The sequence below is a fragment of the Lytechinus pictus genome, chromosome 10 (genome assembly GCF_037042905.1).
Source record: "Lytechinus pictus isolate F3 Inbred chromosome 10, Lp3.0, whole genome shotgun sequence".
NCBI lineage: Eukaryota > Metazoa > Echinodermata > Echinoidea > Temnopleuroida > Toxopneustidae > Lytechinus > Lytechinus pictus.
Window position 1 is genome coordinate 10,909,094 of NC_087254.1, and position 25,029 is coordinate 10,934,122.

At 39.1% G+C, this 25,029-nt stretch overlaps 1 protein-coding gene and 1 pseudogene across 1 annotated transcript; both read left to right on the plus strand.

The window, feature by feature from the left end:
* Positions 1–8,192: 8,192 nt before the first annotated feature.
* Positions 8,193–9,264, plus strand: LOC129270152 (uncharacterized; annotated as a pseudogene).
* Positions 9,265–17,885: 8,621 nt separating this feature from the next.
* Positions 17,886–23,976, plus strand: LOC129269093 (uncharacterized). The gene has a single exon (XM_054906545.2). The coding sequence runs from the start codon at positions 18,133–18,135 to the stop codon at positions 20,302–20,304; it is 2,172 nt and encodes a 723-aa protein (XP_054762520.2). The 5' UTR covers positions 17,886–18,132; the 3' UTR covers positions 20,305–23,976.
* Positions 23,977–25,029: the final 1,053 nt, after the last annotated feature.

Genomic DNA, 25,029 nt, shown 5'->3' on the forward strand with positions numbered 1-25,029 from the left:
AAGGGTGAAGATTTATTTTGTCATATCATTGATATAAAAGATGTGAAATTTGTTTCCCTTGTTTCCCTATATACAAAAGTTTGTTAGACTAGTATAAAAACTTGATATTCGGCTGTTCTTCAATTATTTGTTGATTATATATATATATATATATATATATATATATATATATATATATATATGGACAAAGAGATAATGCATTCAGTTCCAACAAAAATTATATATTTTTTAAAGGGAAATTAACCTTTTCTTGGAATGAATGCATTACATATTTGTCTCTCTTTTCTCATCTGTAATCAACATGCGGAATATGATATTGTTATATATATCATATTAATGAGAAATTACAGTCAAGAAGTATCTTCACATCTAATGGAGATAATCGAAATGTATCTATAATATATATGATGCATTGTTTCAGACTAATTTTCACAATAAGTATTTAATGTACTTGATAAACCAATCGAATCAGTGGCGGACCGTGACCCGGAGGAGACAAAGCATTGGAGGGGCACTCACTAGCGTACCTAAGGGAGGGGGGGGGGGGCAGACTGCCCCCCTGACGAGTCAAAACTCATGCAGGGGACATATCCCTGCCCCCCTGACGAGTCACAACTGATCCAGTTGAACCTGAAGACCTATTTTTTTTTTTTTTTGCTTGTCAAATTTTTTTGTGGTAAGAAATCCTTTATTTTTGGTTGAAGACCTTTTTTTTTTTTTTTTTTTTTTGCTTGTCAATTTTTTCGCGGACGAAATATCCTCCAAAAAATTTGCCCCCCTTCTGGAAAATCCTAGGTACACCAGTGGGGTCACTGTATTGTTTGTGAACAATGCAGTGCCCCTCCAATGCTTTGTCTCCTCCGGGTCACGGTCCGCCACTGAATCGAATAATGCGAAGCGTGTACTAAATATTTGTGATATTCCAACCTGAAAACTGGACATTCTAAACACTTTGTAACCAAGAACAAAATTAGTACCTTACTAAACAATAACTGATGTGAGCGGAAAACGTGAGCCCAAATTCATAATATTCTAACGTGAAAATTTGACATTCCAAGCATTTTGTTACCAATGACAGAATGAGTACCTTACAAAACAATAATTGATGCGAGCGCGAAGCGTGAGCCCCAAAAATATGATTTTCTTACCTTAAATGTATTGTTTATTTCACAAAGGGTATTACATTTTGAAAAAGGGCATTTTTTTCCTACGAGCAATTTTGGGGGGCAAGTGCCCCTCCCCCCGGTTCCGCCGCCCATGCGTTATAACGCAACAATCTAAAACATATTTCAAGTATGAATTTTGTTCAAAACATTTCCAAATAGAATCTTAGAGATTTTTTCTTTTCGAAACTGCAGTCTTTTCCTTAACATATATCATTGTGCTTTTTCCGAGTTTTTGCAAGTTTATGTTTTGGCATGTAATGGCCTTAAATCATTTCATAATGCAGGGGCGGAAATCTCTCCCAAAAGGTAGGGGGGACACAGGGGCGGATCCAGCCTTCGCCAATAGGGGGGGGCAGACATTTGTTTCAGCCATATTTTCCCCGATCGGCAGCTCGAAGATGATTTTTGTTTGTTTCTTTGAAAGGATAGTCCTCATTAGTCACTTCTTAGCTTTATTCTTATAAATTAATATATAATATCATAAACCTTATTTGTATGATGCGAGCGCGAAGCGCGAGCTAATTTTTTTTTGAAATTTTATGTATTTTTTCCTAAAATTTGAACTGATTATGGTCTTGTTCTTTTTATCCTGAAAAAGATGTGTATGCAACTTAATAATTACTACGAACGCAAAGCGCGAGCAAAAATGTACAGATGGAAAAGATACATGTTAAAGTAGCATTTAACAATCAAATAATGCGAGCGCGAAGCGCGAGCTGAATTTTCTTTGACATTTCACCTAAAGAATGGAAATTCTAAGCACTTTTTGTAACTCAAGCAGAATAGGTATATAAGTAAACAAATAATGCGAGCGCGAAGCGCGAGCGGAAAATTTCGAGATTTAGTCCTATAATATTTACTGAACGAGACACTCTATTCATGTTTTGTAAATCCTGAAAAGGATGAGTATAAATAATGTGAGCGCAAAGCGCGAGCAGAAAATTTTTAAATATGTTTTTAACTGGTACCTGTTGAAAAGGTACCTGTTAACGACTGCTTGCACTTAGCCATGAAGGCGTTACATATTTCAACAATCAAAAAATGCGAGCGCGAAGCGCGAGCTGAAAAATTTTGAACTTTCTAAAGAAAGAATTGAAATTTTTAATCAGTTTTTGTAATCGTGAACAGGATAGCTATATAATTTAACGATTGATGCGAGCGCGAAGCGCGAGCAGAAAAAAAAATCGAAATTTATAGACCAAAAAATGGCCCACTCTGTTCATGTTTTGTAAATCATAAAAAGGATGAGTAATATGGGGTCTTCCTACATTAATAATGCGAGCACAAAGCGCGAGCAGACAATTTTTGATATTGTGATCTGAAACTGGGCAATGATTTAAATCAGAGAACAAGTTGAGTATCTGAATAAACATGCGTGAGCGTGATGTTGTTTGAAGGTTTGAATGGTGGCATGTACAATCGCTGATGTGGTTTATGGTACACCATGTGGAGTGTTATAGAAACAGTGGAAAGAGGAAGAAAAGGAATTGGATAGGCGAGAAAGTGGAGATTTGAGAGTAGAGTATTCCTTTCTTGAAAGTAGTCCTGAAAAGGACTGTAAACCAGAATAGTTTGATGAGTTGAAGAAACAGCTTGAGTAGTAGGATGGATGATGAGTTGCTGGCTTGAGTCGGCGAGTGGAGATGATGAGTAGAAGCAGTAGAGAGATTCGACGTTTCGGGCAGGTTGACTGTCCGTCTTCAGGAGTGAAGACGGACAGTCAACCTGCCCGAAACGTCGAGTCTTTATGGAATACACGAAAATAATAGGTACCTGATAAATCAAAATTTGCGAGCGCGCAGCGCAAGCAGCAAATGTTAACATTCAGACCATAAAACTGACATTTTTACAGAGCACTTTTTAAAAACCAATTTGTAAATTACACAGAATAATGAAAGTTCGATTTCCGAGGTGAAATATGTTTTGTATATTGACTTCCAAACTTGATATTCGAACTCCATATTGAACAAGATATGTAAATCACCCTAGATCCGCCTATGGGGACAAGGGGCGGGAAAACTTGGCAAGCAAAAAAAAATGGTTATCATCGTCAAAGTAAGTTCATCTCGTCCCAAAATACATGTGTTATTTCGATTTATAATGATGCATTTCTTACCATCATAAAAGACCAAAATAGTAGGGGGGACATTTGATATTGTGTCCCCCCTACTATTTTTAGTAGGGGGGACACGTCCCCCCTGTCCCCCCTGGGATTTCCGCCCATGTCATAATGCACCCTTATTCCCAATAATCATGACCCCATTCTCATCTCACCTTAATCAAGAGAGAAAATAGGTTTTCATTGAACAAATCTCGACTGATTAATCATAATTTTCTCTTTTTGATGTAACAACTTGGTTTATTTGTGCTTTTCTTGTAAAGTTGTCGTTATTGATAAGTTGCCCTTATTATCCTCTTTAATATACCTATGCACATTATCTGAAACGACTGAAGCAACTTTTTCAAGGCTCGCTCACTACGTTCGCTCACTTCATTTGCCCTTAATTGCATACCTCTTAAAAGACACGTTTGTTTTCATTCGTCTTCCTATTGAAAATTTGCTTGCTCGCTTCGCATTAGGATATTAATCGCTAATCATCTGTTTATATTACAGAACCATTACAATATCTATCGAAAATCGTAAAAGAGCTTTAACTCTCATGAAAAAAAAGATAGATGGTAGTATCTTGTACAAAGTTATACACCCCCTTTATACACAGCTCTTGATGTGATAAATTAATTACACACCCTTTGAAAGTTGGTTGGTTTGACACCATTCTGTCTTCCAACTACAGTACTGAAAATTTGCTCGCTCGATCGCATATTGATATTAAATAGACATCTATATGTGTTATATCACAACATAGCCATTGCAATATAGCCATCGAAAAAAAAATCCTGATAGGTCTTTAGCTGATAGATACACAGTAAAAAAACACTTTGTTTAAGCCTAGCCGAGTCACTCTAATATATATAATAATAATAATAATATAGGGTATTTATATTGCGCACATATCCACCTTGTTAGGTGCTCAAGGCGCTCCCATATTACCCGGCTAAGCTAGGCGTTCATAGCGCACACAGCTTTTTAAGGAATTACTTCCTACCGGTACCCATTTACCTCACCTGTGTTGAGTGCAGCACATTGTGCAGCACACTCTAACAACAAGTTGTTTAAACAGTTGTTCAAAAAGTTTAAAAAGTTGTTCAAAAAGTTTAAATAGTTGTTCAAAAAGTTTAAACAATAGAGTGACAGGCTAAAACAACTTGCTTAAATATTTAAACAGCGTTTTTACAGTGTAGTAGAGTAATGGACAGGGTTGTATACTCCATTGTGTTTTAGGTGTCCCATTTTTTTCAGGTCAATATATTGCTATCACCCCCCCCCCCCCCTGCTCGAACCGGATTTATACGCCACTGCTGGGTGGTATTGATAAGTTTGTTGTACAAAAACCTTTCATTACAAGGGCGTATGGGCTGGTTGGAGCATGGGGGTGCACATCCTGGGGGTGGAACTAAATTGGTATGGGGGTGCACATCTTAGGGAGATGGAACTTAAGTTTGGAACATCAGCTGTAGAAAGCAGACGAAGTCCGGGGTACAAATCTCGTCTATACTTGCCAGTGTCGGAACTCCTCTGCATCAGTGGGAGGATCGATGCACGTGCAGTCCCCCCCCCCCCCCCCCTGCCTACGCCCTTGCATTATTCGAATACTTTTCTGGCTATGAATGTATTTTCCTGGACTCATAAACGCCTACTCCCCTATTCATCTAAGGGGGAAAAGAAGGGAAAGGAAGGACGAATGAGAAAGAAAGAAGAGCATCACAGAGAGAGAGGCATTGGTCTCAAAACTCCAGATTAATTGATGAACAAATTAGGTAGCCCTCCTCAATACCCTGCCACACATTATTTAAATAGTGAATTTTATTTCACTTTGGCAATGCAAACTAATTAAGTGGATGCATTCTGATCTGTTAACTAGGCCTATTTTGTCTATGAACGAATCTATTGAGCTTTTTATGTAACATGAACTGTGAAAAGTCTAGATATTGGCCTACATTATGTTTAGTTCAATTCTTACCAAGTGCGCCAAAATGCTTGTACTGGGAACAATTTTGAACACTTATTGTCTCAGAATATTCTACTGAGAGTGAACTTTCGAACAATATTTCTGGAATATTGAAGTGCAGTCATGTTGATAATTTTAGACACCCGTGTTATAAAAGAATATTGCATGGACCTCAAAATATTCTACTAATATTGGATATTCAAACAACCATTGCGTCTGAATAAGTTTAAGTGCATGCAGTAGGTCATTTGTAATCTTAGACAACTGCGCTATGAGAAAATCTTATATTATATTTTATTAGTCATGATGCGGAATAATTGCCAATCATAATTATGATCCTATCGGAAAAGATAGGCTAGGAATGATCTTTTGAAAAAAAAAAATAGTCACAAAACAGAATGTCATTTCTGTTGTGATGATTCTATTCAGGAAAGTCTAGTCAAGATTCTTGGTGATATTTGATTTCATTTGATTTTATTTATTTCTGCATTCACATCAGTATCAGAATTACAAAATACATATATACAATATACAAAGGTAATACATATAACAAATAATAATAGTCGCATAGTATAAATATTGTAAATAAATATCAACAAGATGTGTTATACATTTTTCAAAACAAGATTTTTTAAAAGAATGCAGGAGACCGCTATCGTGAGCGATTAGGCTTGATGATGATGGAGGCCTCGTAAAAGGTACATAATAGTTCTTCATTGATCAAGCGGGTGCGGTGCAGGTGCGGCAGAGAATTTGAGAGATATTGATGAAGAACATTCAGAGCCAAGCAGTAAAATTCAAATTCAAAAGTTTATTGATATAAAATCCTGACATTGAAGGATCATCATCAAAAACAAAAATTAAGAAACATAAGAAAAAAATAATAATACGAAGTAACGAAGAAAAGACTGGAGCACTGGAGTAATTAGTTCACTACCCCCCCCCCCTCTCCATTTTAGCGCACCATAATTGAGTCTTTCTTTCTTTCCCTTTTTTACTTCAGAAACATATAATCTTTCTAATTACCCCGGTTTTTACACCCTGGCAGCATCATGGGCGTTGTGCAGATTTCGTTTTCTTCTCATTTTTTTTTCTGGTATGGCGCGTATGAACACTAATGTCCCCTGCCCCTAGCTGGTACTCCTCCCGAAGTGTTTCCTTTCGTGAAAAAACTCGATTATGTTCTGATTAGTTTGCATGTACAAAGTACAAACCCTGTGTTTAGAGACATGAGAGATAATTTATGAGAATAAATCCCTAAATAGTTCAAAGTGGATCATGTGGGCATATTCTCGAATCTATACTTCATTTTGTCTTAACAAGCTTTCCACTAAGTTTTAGTCTTCTCTTGAGACAAAACAGAAAATATATCACAATAATGCTGTCCATAAAGGGTCTGAATCTGCATACTTAAACTCTCTACGCAATGATGAACCCTCTTCCATTTTGTCGTAGGTCGTAGCTCCATGGTTCAGCTGTTCAGTGCACTGATCTGGGAATTCAATTTAAGAGATTATTCTATTTCGCCTGCACTGGGACAGGGCTGAACTTGTATATGCAGCATAATATTCATATTCTCGTGTAAGAGGAAGGCTGCATCTATTTCCTTGGTCCCATATTGAATGCGTATTCGGAACTGGGAACATTCATCCTATTGCTAGTCTGTGTCACATATTCATGAATTTATGAAATGTTAAAATCTGTGAGCAGCAAGGATGCTGTAGAACCATGCATGCAGAGTCTTTGACTGTGAATGAGTTATAATCGTCATAAACATCAAAGCTCTATAATTATTACCGTCGAAGGCTTCTAGCGATGATCCGGGGTGATGATGGCTAGCATATACAAAGGCTTGTGCGAGGAGAATGAAACCCTTGAAACCAGCTGAATCCATATCAAAGAGAAAAATCATAGAAACATATTGTTGAAAGTTTGAGGAAGATTGAATGAATAATAAGAAAGTTATGAGCATTTGAATATTGAGATCACTATAATGCCATGTAGATCCTCCTATTGGCAATGCGACCAAGATCTGTGACGTCACACACGTACAACTCCCTCGTTACTTTAGTACTTATTTCACTTATATTCTCACTTTTATAGAGTCTATCACAAGGTGAGGTGTTCTCTTTATGAGAGGACAAGTACAGAGGTTTCACAACATTATATCATTGATGAATCGTTTGTCATATGATTAGAATGAGCAAAAAGAGATGTTTGTGGTATATTTTCAGTGTCCAAAAGGGGAGAGTTGTTCATCTGTGACATCATAGATCTTGATCGCATTGCCAATGGGAGGATCTCCATAGCATTAGTGATCTCGACATTCAAATGCTCATAACTCTTATATTGCTAGTCCTATTTTACTCAAACTTTTGTTGATCTTATTCTTTGATTTTTCTGCTTTCACAAAAGCTAACTTGCTCCAAGAGTTTCATTCTCCTTTAATTATTTTCATCACATCATATATCGGATATGCCAAATCCAGTCTGTATATGACCTATAGCGGGAACACTGCTGAGGTTAGCCTTGGCACCCCTGCAGTGTTTGAATGTTCCTCGACATCGCAAATCTCTCAAGACAAATTGCGATCCGGTCGGATTGAATGGGGCAGAAACACGAGATACTCGGTATCTACTCAAGTCATAGCACGGTGGACAAATGAGAATGGAATTGAGATCTTAGTCGATAACCCCGATGAACGATACAATATTGAAGGTGGAATCTTATCAAACGGACGTTTCAGACAATATCTGACCATTCAAAAAGTTCAACGGATTGACCAGACTGATAGTACTGGGTATTATTGCGCTTTATTCAATTCTTCAGCGAGTATGTTGGTTAAATCTGGATATGCTCCATTGACTGTCAAATATCCCCCGGCAGAACATTATCCTCTTTGCACAGCGACACCAAATGACATCACCAGAGAAGTAGCACCCCGGAGTAGCACTTGTGTGTACATCAGAGAAAACTACTCCAGATGTAACTGTGCAATGGTATAAGGACGGACAGAAGGTGTCAGATGCCAATCCGACTGGTTACAAAATGAAATCGACCTATGAGGCCCGTGAAGATGAATTACGAAGCGAATTCGAATGCCGACTACATTACGTGGACGGAGCTGATGTTGAGGTTCTTCGATCCAGTACATTTAGTAAACCGCGAGTGGCTATTTTAAGAATTGGAGGAGAATCTCTAAATGGAGAAAGTACATATCATGCATTTACTAGCTGTATCTAATCCACCTCTCACATCCGACATTAACTGCACACTGGAAGCATCTTCAGACACTCCTCAACGTTTCGATAAAGAGTTTCCTGTTTATGGGGTGGTAGCCGTTGGACCTGTAGTTCCAACTGATAATGGTAGCACACTGGTGTGTCAGGCCAAAAATGTTTTCGGAACTGCAGACGCCAGTATGAGAGTTTACAGTCAAAGTGATAACCAGGACGGAGAAAATACTATTCCGTCCGTTGTGACCGGTTATATGCCAGGCGGTCAAGTTCTCCAGGCCACAATTTGGCCCAAAGAACAAGAGATCACTCCTGGAGAAAATGCTACGTTTGTGTGTAGCTACAGCCTTACCATCCACTCGCATGTTACTGCAAAAATAGAGATCAAATGGGAACATGATGATACTATTACCACCGAGACAGAAGATAATATCCTTTTCATCACCAATGCACAATATGAAGATTTCAGAGAGACAACAGTAACTTGCATAGCATTTGTGGTTACCGATGACCCAATTATCAATATGGTTCCTGAACGCAGATCTGCAACAGTTCGAATTGCCAAAGAGAGTTCCTGCGGCCCAAATTTCGTACGGTCTAGCTCAACAAAAGCACAACTGCATGTCGGTAAGGAACAGTATTTTGTCGTCGCCATTGTCGCTGTACTCAGATTAGTGGTTTAATGATGAACCTGAGTCTTTAACCAATCAGAAACAAACTTCAGGATAGGATCAAAGAAAATTCTTTTTTTTTTCCAATTCAATGTACCATTTCAGTTGATTTGCGTGGTAGGTCCCCTATTTTATTATATATATATATATATATATATATAAATGTGTGAAGTTATACATGTACTACTATATATATATATATATATATATATATATATATATATATATATATATATATATATATATATGTATACAATTGTGATGAGCAAGGACCTAAACATTGCGTGGGTGCTTTAGTGAGTAATATATTGGCGAAGAAGCTCAAAAAGCATTGAAGCTAGAGACGTAGCCTGTATTTCTTCAACTTTTATTAGTACAAGCTTTCGGCCATTTAGTTGGGCCTTCTTCAGGTATCTGAAGATGTAAAAGACATAATGGCTTAACAATTACCATGCATATATATGCATGTATTATACAGCACACATAACTTTCAAAAAAATGTTTGTAATAAAAATCTGCGTAAACCTAATTGATTTTAATAGCTATTGGATAATCCTAATTAAACATTACCGATGTAAAACATTTTCTTTTAAGATATACCTATATTTAGTAAATTAATCCAAATATATGCATGGTAATTGTTAAGCCATTATGTCTTTTACATCTTCAGATACCTGAAGAAGGCCCAACTAAATGGCCGAAAGCTTGTACTAATAAAAGTTGAAGAAATACAGGCTACGTCTCTAGCTTCAATGCTTTTTGAGCTTCTTTGCCAATATATATATATATATATATATATATATACATACATATATAATATATATATATATATATATATATATATATATACATACATACATACCTAAATACCTAAATACATACCTTGCTTCAGGTCAGGTCAGGAGGCTTGTCAGGTCTGGAGACCTGACAGTTTTCTGCTACTGGTAACCTGGAAGCCAGTACTACCTGTTTCAGGGTCGAGTCGACGGCGACTAAACCGTCTCCCCCACCTTTTCCTTTTGGGTTTCGGTGTGGAGGGTGGCTGGACACCCTGATGGAATGAAAAGTAAGATCCATCTTAAAGGGCGCTGGCTTAGGAGAGCCAACAGCGGCCATCCAGCAAATCAGGGTAGATGGAACTCTCCAGCCTTGGCAGGCCTTTCATCTAGGACAAGGAAAGTCTGATGTAAAACCTACGACTCGAGGACCTCGCTGTCACCGTCCCAGCTAGCTAGGCTATGGCAGATGAACCCCGGGTGTAAAGGGTGGGGCCAGGACTGCGCACACTGTACTCCACTTTAAACCTCCATAGCGCAGGCATAAAGGACATGTCCATGTCCAAAACGCCACCAAACTTACCAAGCCCTGTAGCGACGGGAAAGGGGCGAAATCGGCAGGTGGAAGATGTCACTGGAAGCCGCAGTTCCAATCCTGCATGCAGGCGGTTCAGGATATTGGTCGCCTGATGTTGACCCAGAGACGACGGCATCATTCGGCAGCACCCTGAACGACCGAGCAGCCTTATCTAGGGACAGCACTGCTTGCTCCACACGGAGAGGGGCCTAGAAAAGGTGGCCTAACCAAAGCTCGTCTCTCATCACCCAGTTGGCTAGCCGCGGTCAACGGGCATCTTCTCACGCGGTCGAACAACAACAAAGAAAAAAGGTACACACCCACCTGTAAGGGTGTACAAACACTGAAACTAGCATGCTGGAACATCAGAACTATGCTTGACCGAACTGACAGCAACCGACCGGAACGTCGCTCTGCTCTTATCGCGCATGAACTATCAAGGCTTGATGTTGACATTGCTGCCCTAAGCGAAGTCCGCTTCTCAGAAGAAGGCAGCCTACATGAGCAGGGCGCTGGATACACCCTCTTCTGGTCAGGGAAACCTGCAACGGAAAGACGTCTAGCTGGCGTTGGTTTCATGCTCAAATCTTCCATCGCCTCCAAGCTGGAAAACCTACCAACTGGTCATTCCGACCGCATCATGTCCATGCGCCTGCCTCTAAAGAACAAGCAGCATGCAACACTTTTTAGTGTGTATGCTCCGACTCTTCAAGCCGATCCTGCAGAAAAAGACATGTTCTACTCGGAACTCCGCAGACTTCTCCAAAGCACCCCTGCAGACGACAAGCTGTTAATTCTCGGCGACTTTAATGCTAGAGTAGGACAGGATGATGTCGCCTGGAAAGGAGTACTCGGAAGGCATGGTGTTGGAAAGTGTAACGACAACGGACGCTTGCTGCTGGAGCTCTGCATGGAACAACAACTTGTCATTACCAACACCGTCTTCCAGCAAAAGGACAGTCTCAAGACAACATGGATGCATCCTCGTTCTAAACACTGGCACCTCATTGACTATGTCTTAGTGCGTGGACGTGACCTAAACGACATCCTTCACACCAGAGTGATGCCCAGCGCAGAATGTCATACTGACCATCGCCTAGTGCGCTGCAAACTCAGGATGCATTTCAAACCTAAGCTAAGAAAGGGAGGCCCCCGCAGGAAAAAGTTTGATCTCAACAAGCTACAGTCAGCTGAAGTGAAAGCTGAGTTCCAGGTAGGCATACAGGCCAAGCTTGAAAACAACAGCTGCCTAGAGGATCCTTCTCCTGAAACACTATGGAACTCGCTTAAAGCTTCCATTCTGCAGTCATCTGAGGAAACTATCGGGTTTTCCATAAAGAAGAGCAGAGATTGGTTTGACGAAAACAACAAAGAGATCCAGGAACTGCTGGAAAAGAAGAGATCGGCCCACCAGGCCCACCTGTCACATCCGTCCTGTCCTGTGAAGAAAGCTGCCTTCCGTCACATCTGCAACAACCTCCAGCGTAAGTTTCGTGTGATGCAAAATGAATGGTGGACCAAACTTGCAGCAAGAACACAGCAGTACGCCGATGCTGGTGACTACAGAAGCTTCTATGAAGCCATCAGGGCTGTTTATGGCCCCAGACACCAGGTTCAGAGTCCATTACGCAGTGCGGATGGACTGACACTCCTCAAAGACAAGACATCTATCCTTACCCGATGGTCTGAGCACTTCCAGGCACTCTTTGGAGCTGACCGGGTTGTCCAGGACTCAGCAACCCTCCGCATCCCCCAGCTGTCAGTCAAGGAGGAACTGGATGTACCGCCCTCTCTGCAAGAACTTACAAAAGCCATTGAGCAGATGAAGAGTGGCAAAGCAGCAGGAGTTGATGGAATTCCACCTGAGATATGGAAATGTGGAGGACCAGTGTTACACAACAAGCTCCATGAACTCCTTGCCTGTTGTTGGGAACAGGGCAAGCTACCAGGAGACCTCCGCGATGCAGTCATCATTACCTTATACAAGAATAAGGGGGAAAGGTCTGACTGCTCAAACTACAGGGGTATCACTCTACTGTCCATCGCAGGAAAAATCTTTGCCCGAGTGCTCTTGAATAGGCTAGTACCTGTCATCGCAGAAGACCACTTCCCAGAAACCCAGTGTGGCTTCAGAGCAAACCGAGGTACCACAGACATGGTCTTCGTCCTCCGTCAGCTCCAAGAGAAATGCCGGGAACAAAATAAAGGACTGTACATAACGTTTGTCGACCTAACCAAGGCATTTGACACGGTGAGCAGAAAGGGCCTCTGGCTAATCTTGGAACGCCTCGGTTGTCCCCCAAGGTTCCTCAGTATGATCATCCAGCTGCATGAAAACCAGCGTGGCCAAGTCAGGTTAAACAGCCATCACTCCGAATCTTTCCCAATCACAAACGGTGTGAAACAGGGTTGTGTCCTTGCACCGACGCTGTTCAGTATCTTCTTCAGCGTAATGCTCAAGCAGGCCATGGAAGGTCTTGATGAAGACGAGGCTGTCTACATCCGCTACCGCCTCGATGGCAGTCTATTCAATCTCAGGAGACTGCAGGCCCACACAAAAACTTGTGAGCAAATATTTAGAGACCTTCTCTTTGCCGATGATGCTGCCCTCGTTGCCCATACTGAAAGAGCCCTGCAGTGCTTGACATCCTGCTTTGCGGAGGCTGCTCAACTCTTCGGACTCGAAGTCAGCTTGAAGAAGACGGAAGTCCTCCATCAACCTGCACCCCGGGAAGAGTACCGCCTTCCTCACATCACTATTGGCGAGACTGTGTTGAAGAGCGTTCACCAGTTTACCTACCTGGGATGTACAATTACTTCAGACGCCAAGATTGACAGGGAAGTAGACAACAGACTGGCCAAAGCTAACAGTGCCTTCGGCAGACTGTACAAGCGGGTCTGGAGAAATAAGCATCTGAAAAGGGGCACCAAGATCAGCATATACAGAGCTGTTGTCCTCACCACCCTACTGTACGGTTCTGAGTCGTGGGTAACTTACCGCCACCACATGCGACTCCTGGAGCGTTTCCATCAGCGCTGTCTCCGGATCATCCTCAACATTCACTGGACCGACTATGTCACAAATGTTGAGGTCCTTGAACAGGCGGAGATCCCCAGTATCGAGGCCATGCTGCTGAAGACTCAGCTCTGTTGGGCAGGACACATCTCAAGAATGGAAGACCATCGCCTGCCCAAGATAGCCCTGTACGGCGAACTTTCTACTGGCAATCGTGACAGAGGGGCTCCAAAGAAACGCTTCAAGGACATCCTGAAGAAGTCCCTCGGTACATGCCATATCGATCATTGCCAGTGGTCTACTCTGGCTGCTGACCGTGCTAGCTGGCGACATATAGTCCATCAGGCTGCCTCTTCTTTCGAGGAATCCCGAAAAGATCACCTGAGGGAGAAACGTCGCCGCAGAAAGAATCGCGAAGCCTCAGCAGCCACACCAAACGTGACTTTTGACTGCGGCCGCTGTGGCCGGGCCTGTCTATCACGTATTGGCCTTGTGAGTCACATGCGTGCCTGCAGTCGACGTGGACTGCCTTTATAAATCTTCGTTCGCGAAGCAAGCCAAGAGTAAAAACATACCTAAATTATACAATATGTTAGGATATACGTCATATAGAACTTATTACATGTATATTACTTCCTATATTTGTTAGGATATACGTCATATAGAACTTATTACATATATATTACTTCCTATTTTTGTTATTAATTTTTTATATGAAGTACTGGTGTTTGGATAGGATATGAAAATGGATCGATATGAAGTTGAATACTATATACCCAATGACTGTATAAATGGTATCACAGAAGTAACATACTGTTATGGATGGCTATATCGTAACGCACTACTGTATATCGCACCGCAACCACAGAACAGGCAGAGTGATCTGGGTGATTATAGCCTCGTTCAGACGTGGGTTCCTAGTACTATAGTCAGAGTAAAACTCTATCAAGCATGGATTAAAATCCCAAAGATATTTATCTTATCACGACCAAGACGTAGGCTGTTTTGGTCGGAGGAAGGGTCGGACGAAGCTCAGTCAGAGGAAAGTTTGGAGTGCCCGTCTGGACAGAGCAACTCCGACCAACATGACCAATTAAGATACTCCTGGAAACAAGATAAATATCTTTTGAATTTTAAGCCATGCATACTAGAATATTTTACTCTAACTAGGATCCAAAGTCTGAACGAGGCTTCTGTTGGAGTAGGCCTACAAATTAAGTAACATATGTATGAGAGATCAAGCCTTATTTTCAAGTCTGCAGATTCCCTAAAAAATAGTCTAACGAAACATATATATAGGAGTTAAGATACGAAAAAGATGACATGAGAAGGGAGAGCTATAATGATAACATAAAAGAGAAGGTGCAATCAAAATCGGATCAATGAGAGAAAGAATCAAAGAGAAGGGAAATGGTAGGACAACCTTAAAAAGGGAAAAAACATCGAGTACATTGTATAGTAATACGTTTTTGCTTGAATATAATTATTATTCAATGATAAAAATAATAAACTGATTTAAATTATTCTTTGAAAAATCCATTCTTAAATCTGATACTGATATCATCAAATATCTCGTGGAATTTTGTTACTTATTAGTGGTTGTAGTGTTGTTTATGTTAAATTCAATATTTAAACGTTTATAATTTTGTATTTGTACCTAAATTTGTGTAACAGTGTTGATTTCTATATAAAGTTATACAGTTTTGCTGATTTGCTAGGTTTCAATCAGATTATCGTTGAATTATAGGAGGTCTACTTCTTTTAAGCTTTGCTTTTCAGTTAAGTAGACCCCAACGAATCTGTAAATATTTCATGCAGATTGTGTATATTATCTTCTACAATTAAAATGATTAATATGAATATTATATTTATAAATAAATGGATAAATGAATAAATGAATAAATGAATAAATGAATATGTGATGCTTCAGAAATATTATCGGTGTGATACATGCAATATATCACACCTTTGACATCCACCATGGTGGATGTCTGGGGGTGGATGTCCGGGGGTAGATGTCCGGGGGGAAGATGTCCGGGGGGTAGAAATCCTAGGGGGTACTTGTCCTAAGGGGGTAGATGTCCGGAGGGTGGATGTCCAGGGGGTAGATGTCCTGATACGGTGATACATAATTATCTTTCCATCAATCGCTTAGATGGTACATTTGGAAGGGCGCCCTGCAACGTTGACCTATACACAACAAAAACTGTAGTGTTGATAGATTTGTCAAGGACCACATTGGCGGCGGAAGCCAAAAAATTTAGAGGGGGGCATCTGAAATTTTTGGATGGACACAGGGAAAATATTTGACAAGCCCCCCCCCCCCCCCCCAAAAAAAAAAAAGGTTATCAACCTAAATTTTAGGAGGGGATCGCGAAAATGTTTGACAAGCAACAAAAAAAGGGGGGGGGGGGACCGTCCCCCCAACCCTCAAATTTAGGCCCCCCCCCCGCTTCCGCCGCCTATGAAGGACCACACCAGTCATTTTACTCCGGTGTAAATATTTGGCGTTCGTTCAACACCTGTGGGTGTTATTACATAGCACATTTGGTTGTTTGTTTTACACTCTTTGGCGTTATGTTCAATCTCTAGGGTGTTATTTGAACACTTGTGAGTGTTGTTTTCTAGGGTCTTTATTGTGCCAAAATTGAACCTTCATGGAAATTTTATTTTTAATATTTCTATTAGACTGAATTTAGAAATATGATATATTTTTCCATAACATAACAAACATAATGCATTAGAAATATATCAATGTAACATAAATATATATATACATATATATTATATATATATATATATATATACACATATATGTATATATTTATTTATTTAATGACGATTAATCATACGAGCGCACAGCGAGAACCTAAAAACTTGGTAACATAGGAACATGAAATAAGAACATTTTAAGGACTGTTTCTAGGAAATCATGACGAGGGTACATTATCTTACTCATCAAAATGCAAAATTACAAAATGTGTGGGTGTGTGGGGGAGGTGCAGTGGGTGCGTGCGTATGGTTGTGTGTTTTGTGAAGAGGTGCCTAGCTATGAAGTCAGGCAAGTTGAGATTACATGTAAAGAAAAGGGAAGAGTTAGAGCTAACTATATAAGGATTAATAAGGGGTGGATATAGGGGCGAGGAAAGTTGTAGATTGGATAGTTTGGATTTAAATTTTGGTAGGGCCAAGTATAAGATGAAATTTTGTACAACGCTGTTTACCTTGTGAAGCTTACAATAGTTGTTTAACTGTTTAATAATTGTACTTTATTTATTGAGAATTAAACATAATTTAAAAAAATTGTTTAAGATTTTAAACACTTGTTTAAAACTGTTTAAACAATTACGATAAGGCATAGTTTTTTTAAAACAGCGTTTTTTCTTTACTGTGTAGAGGACATGAATTAAAGGACAAGTCCACCCCGACAAAAAGTTGATTTGAATAAAAAGAGAAAAATCCAATAATCATAACACTGAAAATTTCATCAAAATCGGATGTAAAATAAGAAAGTTATGACATTTTAAAGTTTCGCTTAATTTCACACAACAGTTATATGCACATCCTGGCCAGTATGCAAATGAGGGGACTGATGACATCACGCACTCACTATTTCTTTTGTATTTTATTATCTGAAATATGAAATATTCTGATTTTCTCACCCATGTCATTTGAAATCGAGCTTTATTCCTCCCTGAACTTGTGGAATTAACATTGTTTAACATTATGTAGTTCAGTCAAGTTTTACATTATTGTCAATTCTGTATAAATTGAAATATTGTATAATTCAAACAATAAAAAACAAAAGAAATAGTGAGTGATGAACATCATAGACTCTCGCATTTGCATATCACCGAGTTGTGCATATAACTGTTTTGAGAAAAATATGCGAAACTTTAAAATGTCATAACTTTCTTATTTTACATCCGATTTTGATAAAGTTTTCAGTGTTGTGCTTGTTAGATTTTTCTCTTTTTATTCAAATCAACATTTTTCTGGGGTGGACTTGACCTTTAAGAAGTACATTCAAGATTAGGTATTCAAAATATTTATTCAATTTCCATATGAACAAAAAAGGCAAATGCAAAACAAATCAAAATAGGCATATTATATAACTGATATTCAGCGATATCTCACAACATATTTTCATATCCGAGAGAGCATGGTATCAAATTGCGAAAGTGACGCCCATCTAGTTTTTTTTTAATAGACATAACGGTTAATTAGTTATTTCTCCGTGCATGCATAAATCTACCGGTACATGTACATCGATGTTTTAGAATATCAAGGAAATTTGTTTTCAAAGTAAGAGTGCGCTCTCTATCGTTCGAACCATTCAATAAAAGAAGTGAGCAGCTTATTATGATTAATCCTGATTGCTTGTACCCGTGTATTCGTGAGAGGTATATAAAGTTAGACATCGGTCATAAAAATCATCATTTTAGCTGGTAGTAATGATATTGAATGCTGCTGCTGTCAGTTGGAAATTACTTGTGTTATGGACTACCGGCGAACATTTTACTAAGAACTAGCTAAGAGATCGATTTTTTCATTCTAGTGAAGCCAGTATATTTCAAACAGAGTTTATTATTACAGTCATTGTTCATCTTTGCTGTCAGGATGAAGTTTTGTCAGTCAAGAATTGTATATTCCCTATTCCTGATGAGCCCTTTGATTCTGATGGTGAATGCCGATTTGTTTGTGAGCACAGACTCTGCTACAGTCAGTGAAGGCACGCAAACATCCTTTACCTGCTTCAGTGATGAGCTATCCGATGAGAACATCTTCAGCACTGGTGGCAAGGTGGTTTGGTCTCGATACCCACGGTCTTCATCGAGTCTTCAGCAGGTCGCACAGTACACCCTGGCCAACAACGCACAGGTCCTGCTAACCGATCCGCAAGATGCTGAGAGATTTTCCATCGAAGGAGGCTTGGATTCTCACACGCAAATAAATCTGAATCTCGTGATTCGACAAACGTCTAAATCAGACCAGGGAAGGTATTCTTGTATCCTCTACGATGGCTCGGGAGTGTTGATATCTCAATCAGAAAACCTGCCGCTTACAGTTAAGTACCCTCCTGCTGATTACTTTCCTTTGTGTTCTGCGTCACCAGTAGATGTAGGAACTGATGTGAACCTTGATTGTCGGTCAGAGAACACAACACCACCTGTTTCTGTGCAGTGGTATAAAGATGGGACTAAGGTTGCTGATGGATACGAGGTTGATACTCGAACAACGTCTGTATACAGGGCACGACAAGAAGAGCTAGGCAGCCAGTTTCACTGTAGATTGTTCTATGATGACGGCGCAGGAGTCCGTGTGGAGCGATCGTGCCGCTTCCACCGACCTTACGTTGCTATCTTGAGAAAAACAGAAGAGGTCAACACTGGGAACATCGTGTTTCATGCTTTCGCTCATTCTAGCCCACCGTTCGTTAGTGACATCCATTGCTCCTTGGAAACATCAATGGGCACTCAACAGAACTTTGAGCTTACGTTTCCTGGATATGGATTGATGACGATAGGACCTGTCTCACCGGTAGATAATGGAACAGACCTTGTTTGTCAGGCAGCAAATGTCTTTGGCGTTGGGATAACACGAATGCCCGTTTACAGTGATGGTAATGGAAATGGTGAAGCAACCCTCCCTTCCGTGGTGACCAATTACATGCCTAATGACGGAACACTTACTGCAGCTATATGGCCTAAACTTCCACTAGTGAAACAAGGTGAAAACATCACGTTCGTTTGTAGTCACAGTCTAGAAATCCGTTCAATGGCCCGAACCAGAATAGCAATTACGTGGCGATACAATGGCATCATGGTGGATGATACTACTCCGAGATTCACAGCGACAGAGAACAGTCTTCGGGTAGATCAAATCAGTAGCACCGATGAGGGTGTCTCTGTGACCTGTTTGGCCAGCTTGGCTGTAGAGGACACACCTGTTGCGAACATCCCTGCTGGTGAATCAACAACCCAAATTCGGTTCAGTAACGTACCGACCAAAGATGACTGTCTTCTGGATAACAACGGAAGCACAGCACTCCAGTCACAAGCTGGCAGCTCTTCAATCTTTAGGAGTTCAGCTTTTCTCTTCGGCATATCTGCACTCGCTGGGGTTGGATGGCTACTCTGTGTCATTTTCATCCTCATGTTAATTGCGAGAAACAGGAAACAAAACAGATTAGGTTCAGCACAACCTCGAAGAATGAGCTCACAAATGACTTATCGTGCAGGAACCACGACATTCACCAACGGGACGCATCGAGGGTCTACGCCATCTACAAACCAAACAACTCGAGCTCTTCCTGATCAACCATCTGAGAACCCGATCAGGAACGGGTCTTTCGGTATGCGCTCGAATAATTTACATGTCGAGGTGCCTATGGAGCCATCGGGACCTGAATTAGCCTACCAAGAAATGGTTGGAAACACAGGCGTGACAAAATCACGGAACGGCGAGTCGGGAAGGGCCAAAGGTTCTACCAACGTTCGGTCGAAAGACGAAAAGGCGAACGATATGTCATGGCAACCAGAACTGGTTCCAGGGCCAAACGGTGGGTTTATTCCGCAAGAGATGTTGGCAAACGACGCATCTTCAGGCAACAAGAGCAGAGAACACGATGGGGCAGAAATGAACTACGAAGACTTGGATTGCATGAGACACCATGAGTCACAGCACACCCGTCGGGCCACAGGGAATGATTACCAAACATCAATTTCAAACACACCTTATTTAAGACCTCAAGAGGAGGAGGATCTTCTTCCGCATTATGCCAATTCCTGAAAGCAAAAACTTCTGAATTCAGCATCCAGGAAAGTACTTTAAAATGTTATGAATATTAGAGAACCAACATGAACCAAATTTGAGTTTAAAGTTGTTACTGAAATATCTATTGTTCGATCTTCAACACAATGCGCACCAACAAGGAATGATTGATGGGCTGTTTCCTAATTGTCAACTTGCTGGTTTCCATTGGGTATCATCCACACCTGATACTATCTTACTATGCTAACAAACATGAATAATAAAGAAATTTTCGCTGTGAATGAAAGTTTATATCTTACAGTGCATGCGTTATAAGCATCAAGGGATAGATGAATGTCTATCTTGAAAAACTAGCATTTAAACCTCTTAGACGGACATCAACCGCGAACATTGTGAGAGATACAAGTCGTTTTACACGTCAATAATATTAAGTAACATGCTGAATGGTCAAAGTATCAAGTCTCGATTATTGGAGACACCTACATCAGTTTTTTTGTCATCATTATTGCCCTTATCATTGTGTATCATGTGTACTTGTATATATTCTTTTCGTTGATCCAGAAATAATTTTAGGTCTAATGTAGCTTATTTCAATCCTGAACAAAACAGCTTATTTTAAATCGAAAGGGGGAAATGAAAAATACAAACAGTTACCAAACGAGCAAATCTGACATTACTAAGGTTACTGAAGCATAATTTGCAATGGTGTATATTTTTCACTTGGCTTGTCTTTGTAAATTTGTATTATCTTCTGTACAGCTTAAGTTAACATTCATTAATAGAAATAGTGTATACATACATGCAGATATGAAGTCATGTACATAATTTAGTGTTATCGGCTGGTAAATGAAATGGCTCGTGAAAGAACTCCCAAAATGTTGACAATCTTTATGTTTTGAATTAATTCCCTTCTGAAATCTGCCTACTTTTCCTCAAAGAAATAAAGCAATTCCATAGTATTGACAATAAAAAGTGAATTGTTATTGATACGAAAACCGACAGATAAAAACGAGTTTATAAACATCACGAGCCACAGGAGCTGAGGTATGGGCTAAAAGTTGTCTGAATATAGTAACAGAATAAATATATATATATGTATATATATATATAGTTTGAATGAAATTGTGGCAGATAAAATCATCGTCAATATATACATTACATTTGCACTTAACATGATTCCATTGCATGATTCTACATCAGATAACAAAATGGATGGTAGAGGGGTCCGGTTTCAGCATCCATAGTAATCAAAAGTCGTTTATAAAATCAGTGGTAACTAAGTGCATCAGTTTTGTGAATAACACCAAGTGCTCTCGTACATGATCCTGCAATTGATATCAATCGTATATCTAAAGGAATCAATTTCATACAAAGTTAAAAACGATCGTGTATAATAAATTGTATTTATTTACATTACAGGACAAATAAGAGATATCAGCTAATAGAAGTAGATTAAAGGAATCTTTAGATGTTAAAATTTCAAATCTTGTCCCGTGAATGGTACATATTTTTATTCTTTTGTATTCACAGATCAAATTTGCTGTAGAACCAATAGAAAGCTGGTCTTTACTGTTTTGAAGACTGTTTACCGTTTTCTGTTTCTTTTTTTATGGTAACTCCCGTAGAAACTTGGCAGGACAGCTTTTGCTGGTGAACGCCAAGCTGGTATATAACCAATTACCTAGAAAACATATTACGTCTAGTTTAATCAGTCATAGTGGCTGACCTTGAAGACGACAGATATTTCTCTCGGACCTTTTTATCAAAGTGGAGACAATGAAAGTGGAAAAAATGGCAGAGTTGGGATTCGAACTCACAACCTTGCGATTATAAGTTCAATGCTCTAACCACTAGACCACAAGACCCGTGTTTTCTGTTGGAATGTATACTCTATATTTCATCTAACGGTTTTAGTATTCAAGTGATAGGACACCAATTAAATTATTAAATATCAGCAACATCGGTTAAAAAAATATCCCGACTATAATCTAGTGGAGATTGACCAATTGATATAATAATCATTTTTAAATTGATTGTGTTTTATTTGTATATTTGTGAAAAGTATGACATTTCTGTAATATTAGTTTTTTTATGAATACATGTATTTATTCCAAGTATAGCAAGAGTAGTTTCGGAAATACTTAGTGAAATAGATATTGTCATGTTACACTGTCCCAACAATATCAGAAATATCAATGTGATAAATTTTATCAAATTTAACATACGCTCAGGTAAAAGACAGAAACCAACGGGTGAAGGTTGCCGTGCAGGCTGAGTGGTCTGAATCCCGTGACCAAGCCTACATGCATGGAAATCTAGGGTTCGAAACTCGGATACGGCAATTTTGCTCCGAAGCAAGTATTTATATTTTGTATTGCACTTTTACATCATCCAATTGAGAACGGTTGAATGTTGGTCCAGACATAAACAAACTGATTGATAAACGCATCTGATTGATAAACGCACGTAATCCACACACACACACACCCTCACACACACACACACACACTCCCTAACCCACATCTACAAACCCGCACACACTTTGCAGGTGGCTGAATGGCGTGAACATAATGTACATGAATCTGTCGGATTATTTACTCATATCATGTAAAGTAAATAAGTCGATTAGGTGAATTGTGTGATATGACCAGGGCCCCGCGTAACTCGAAGGTTTATGATTAATCGCTAATTTGAAAGATCAATTCTGATTGGTTCCTAGTCAGTTTACGGAGCAAAATGCGTATGCAACGATGATCCTGATAGGCCAGTTCATTTAGCGATTGATCGTTAACCTTTGTGGTACCGGGCCCTGGTAACTAGATTCAGTAGAAATTTCCAATTTGATATGCCCTTTTCACTGGTTCCAGTAGGGATTGGAAAAGACGAGAAACAAGAACAAAGACGTGTATATTGGTTTCGTTTTACTTTCAATATTCAAACCAGGAGAGACGATCCATAGAAATCATATAACAAAATAATGCTGATGATAACACTTTATTGGCAATCAGAGCATTATCATCAGCATTATTTTGTTACCTTACTGAAGCCAATACGTGAAACTTTAAGATATGTAAATATATATGCACATAAAATTGACCAGCAGCACATGCTGAAAGGGATCAATTTACAAAAATTCATGAAGTACAATATAACAAAGCAAATGGACAAAAACGTAATTACAGTATTCTATATCAAAAAAGATTGAGGAAGAGAGAAATAATCACAGGGAAAGAGAAATAGAGTAATGGAAAGAAAGAGAGGGGCGGGGGGGGGGGTCATTACAAATCTAATGAATTAATCTAATGATATTAATTGATTACAAATACTTTGAATTGAAATGAACTAATGTCATAAAGGAATATTTAATGTATATAAATGTACATGCATAAATAATTATTTCTATTGGATCTTTGAATCTTCCTAAACTTCTTTGTTCGTCGATTATCATTCTTTGTATACAGTTTAAGAACTATATAGAAAATAACGTGTCTTTGCAGTCTGAGCAATGTTCATCCTTATTGAAGTGTCATAAATCGACACGAACTCTCTGTTTGCCGAATTATCGATCGATATTTGTATCGCAATAATAATTATTTTGTTTCTATTTGTAAATACTATCAGATAATCCATATGTCTTGTTTGGTCTATTATGTCGGTGATGAAATAAATTCCGAAAATCTTGAAAAAATATCTCAATCTGCTTGTTCAGCGTAGCCTAATATCAATTTCTTCGTAGGAATAGAATGATGTGGTTGAGCATGGGTGAATGATATCGTGTGTGTGTGTCTATTTTTCATGATTTGTTATAATTGATAGATTGATCAGGGGTCCGTTGCAGAAAGAGTTGCGTCTAAACGCAAGTCAAAAAATCAATCGCAAGTCCCAAATGCGCGCTGTTGATTGGTTGGAAATTTAAGTTGCGCATGATTCTTAGAGTTGCGATTGATTGCAACTCTTTCTGCAACGGGCCCCTGATGGCAGTGGTTTCATGTAGAACATGCTTAATTTTATTTGTTGATTGTCTTCATGCATGTCGGATTATTCCACTAATGCATGGCACTGTCACTTTTCTACCAATGTAATGGGACGCAACTATTCATTATTTCCTTCATCGTTTGATCTATTATTTCATCCGCAGTTTCTAAATATTACTTCTTATTTATTTATTTCTGACTATTCGGTAAAGTGTAATTCGGTTAAAGTTTATTTCCGACTATTTCCTCATACATAAACTTGAATCATCAACACGATATACAAAGTCAGATACAAATTCAAGTACCTCTTTAATAAAATATCACTCGCTACAGAACGTAATTATGTTGATAACAAGATAGGATAGGCATACAGACCTGCATCTCTAGACGATTGGAACGAGAGTTCCCTGTGATTGAACAATAATTGTTATTGCAGTTGATTTATTGATTGCTTGTTTACTTACTGAATGATTTTTTTAAATGACTGATCGATTGTTTTATTGATTGCTTGTTTGGATGACTGAAAGATTTATTGATTTTTGAATGACTGATTGGTAGATAGATTAGGTGTTTGAATAATTGATTTATTGATTGGGTGTACGAATGATTGATTGATTTATTGATTATTAAATCAATTATTGATTGATTTATTGATTTCTTGTATGACTGTGTGATTTATTGATTGCTTGTAATTATGACTGAGTGATTTATTGATTGCTTGTATGACTGAATGATTTATTGATTGCTTGTATGACTGAATGATTTATTG

Coding starts and splice junctions, on each gene's coding strand:
- LOC129269093 (XM_054906545.2), top strand. CDS start 18,133: ATGAAGTTTTGTCAGTCAAGAATTGTATATTCCCTATTCCTGATGAGC.